The sequence below is a fragment of the Arvicola amphibius genome, chromosome 2, assembly GCF_903992535.2.
Source record: "Arvicola amphibius chromosome 2, mArvAmp1.2, whole genome shotgun sequence".
Lineage (NCBI taxonomy): Eukaryota > Metazoa > Chordata > Mammalia > Rodentia > Cricetidae > Arvicola > Arvicola amphibius.
The window spans coordinates 134,999,006-135,001,836 of NC_052048.2; the positions used below are offsets into that span (position 1 = coordinate 134,999,006).

At 36.7% G+C, this 2,831-nt stretch overlaps 1 protein-coding gene across 1 annotated transcript; it reads left to right on the forward strand.

The window, feature by feature from the left end:
• The first annotated feature begins 1,339 nt into the window (after positions 1-1,339).
• On the forward strand, positions 1,340-2,287 carry LOC119807083 (vomeronasal type-1 receptor 90-like). The gene is given in 1 exon segment (XM_038319229.1): positions 1,340-2,287. A coding segment is annotated over 1 exon segment (948 nt).
• Positions 2,288-2,831: the final 544 nt, after the last annotated feature.

Here is a 2,831-nt window from a genome sequence, read left to right on the forward strand (position 1 = left end):
AGTAGGATCAAAACCCAGTGCCATCGTCCTTGGCTTCTCAGTCAGCCCTCATTGTCTGCCCAGGTTCAGAGAGTTCGGTTTGATTCCATGCTTTTTCAGTCCCAGTCGAGCTGGCCTTGGGGTACAAGCGATCTTTTCAGGGAAATTGAAAGAGTGGGCTCCTTAGCAGAGAGGAAGGAAGTACATATAGAAGGAGGTGGGAAGAAGGTAAAGGGGAGCAGCAGGATACCATTGATTTGATAAGGAAAATGAGAAAATGGAAATTTCTTAGTTGAAGAGGGGAAAATAAATATGGAAGAAGGAACAGGTAGGTAAAATAACAAGGAATAGATTAAAAACCCATAGGAATCATTCTATTAATGATTTCATCCCCACTACTCTCCTGCTCTGGAAAAAAAAAATAACATTTGCCTTGACAGTTGGGAGTTAGTTCTTTAAACCATAATTAGAGTTCACACAAGTTTTAAATGGATGAGAAGTAAACTGGGAGACATCTAGAAGCATTTATAACCATAATGGTTATAAACTTAACACAGTGTGGAAAGTGCACTAATAGACTCCAACTGTATCATTGTCTGTAATTAAAGATTCTGGAATGGTAATTTCATTGAAAAAGAAAAAGAAAAATAGGTGAATTGAGATAGATATACCACTGAATAAAATAGTGGGATCATTATGAATTATCAACTGTGATTCCATTAATTATGAACAAAACACGGATAGTTGTAAAATAGAGCTTATTAAATTTATGAAATATGAGACTGACTCACCTTACTCTTTTGTGTTTTTTGTTTTTCTCCCCAGAGCAACATAAATTTTAATTAGTTGTACAAATATGATTATGCTCCTCTATTCGTACCACTGCTGTTTTCAGTGTTAACTATAAAACAAGGCAATGTAAGTCAAGTCAGCAGGATTCAATTTCTAAGGCATGAGGTCTAGGTGTGCATAAAGTGTGCATTCTGTGTCAGATGTGGCTGAGAATGCTGTATATCTAGGAGATATATTGAGGGTATATAGGAACATAGGCCATGTCTAATGTGGAGCTTCAAAAATTAAAGAGATGGGTTAATCAAGAATAAATAGGTAAAACAGAATGATGATATACAGTGAATAACAAATTTGGTGAATAATCCATAATTTTTTCAGGTATATGAAATAAGTTTCCACAACCAGCTGTATTGGGATCTGGTGCCTTCTTGAGTATGAGACCTGGTCAGTCATCACCATCAATTTAGACTATGAAACCCAAAATGGACAAGGTCAACAGAACCACCTTATATGGGATGCCCATGCATGCTTCAGCATGGCCAGAGCATAAATTTCATTTTTTCATATCATGCTCCTAAGATGAACACACTTTCCACTTATGTCCTCACTGAACAATGTCCTTAATTTCCAAGCTGGACTTGGAATCCTGGCCAATATGTTTCTCCTTTTTTTCTATACTTTCATAATCCTGTGTCACAGACCTAAGTTCACAGACATGATCTCCTGTCAATTGGCCTTCATTCATACACTGTTGATCATCACTGGACGGGATCTTTGGATTTGGGAAATATATGAGTCACTGAACATTGAGAATGACTTCAAATGTAAGACAACTTTTTATATAAACAGGGTGACGAGAGCCCTCTCCATCTACGTCACCTGCCTCCTGAGTGTGTTCCAGGCTGTCACTATCAGTCCCAGTACCTCTTTCTTGGCAAAATTTAAATATAAACTAAAGCAATACATGATTTATGCTTTCTTATTTATTTGGTCTTTCAACTTGTTATTCCTTAGCCACTGGATCTTCTCTACTGGTGCTTTTACCAATGTGAGTGAGACCAACCAGATGAAGGTCACTAAATCCTGCTCAGTCTTCTCCATAAACTACATCATCAGGGCACTGCTTTTACTAGTATCAACCTCCAGAGATGTATTTCTTATAGGAGTGATGCTGACCACAAGTGCATACATGGTGATCTTCTTGTTCAGACATCAGAGGCAACACAGGTATCTTCACAGCCTCAGCCACCTGAGAGCATCTCCTGAGAAAAAGGCCACCCAGACCATCTTGCTGCTGGTGGCTTTCTTTGTGGTCATGTACTGGGTGGACTTCATCATCTCATCCATAGCAGTTATGTTATGGATGTACAACCCAGTTATCCTGAGTGTTCAGAAGATTGTGATTAATGTCTATCCCACAATTACTTCTTTGATACAAATCAGTTCTGATAATAGGATAATCAATATGCTGAAAGGCATGCAGTCTGTGTGCCACCAGATTTTTAAAAAGGGATAATTTTTCTCATTTTAATAGAATGATTTATTTATTGTTTTTATATTCATAAGTATTGTGTCAGCATGTATGTATTGTGAATTCCTGTTGCCCACAAGGTCAGAAGAGGCCATTGTTCCCGCCCGCTTGAGCTGGACAGACAGATGTTTGTGAGTAGTCATTCTGGTGTAGTCACAATTAATTTTTCCAAAAATCATATTCTTCTTAAACTCTGTAATAGTTCAATTAGAAAATTAATATTCTCCATATTTTAGATAAAATTTGTTTTATTATAAATGTACATTTTTGTGACATTTCTGCTGCCAAGAGTTATAGAGTCCTTTAAGTTTATTGTACACCACGATTTGAAATTTCTACAGGGATTCTCTTACTGTCTCCTTTTACTTTATTTCATAAAAGTTTCCTGATGCTGAGGTTTCTCAAAGGATGTTCCTTGCTGATACTTACATTAATGTATTTTTTGATGGAAATTTAATCTACTCTCAGTCATCAAAAGTAGTTTAAATATTCTATTGTAGCTTTAATTCTCTTTCCTAAGTGTAGTTTC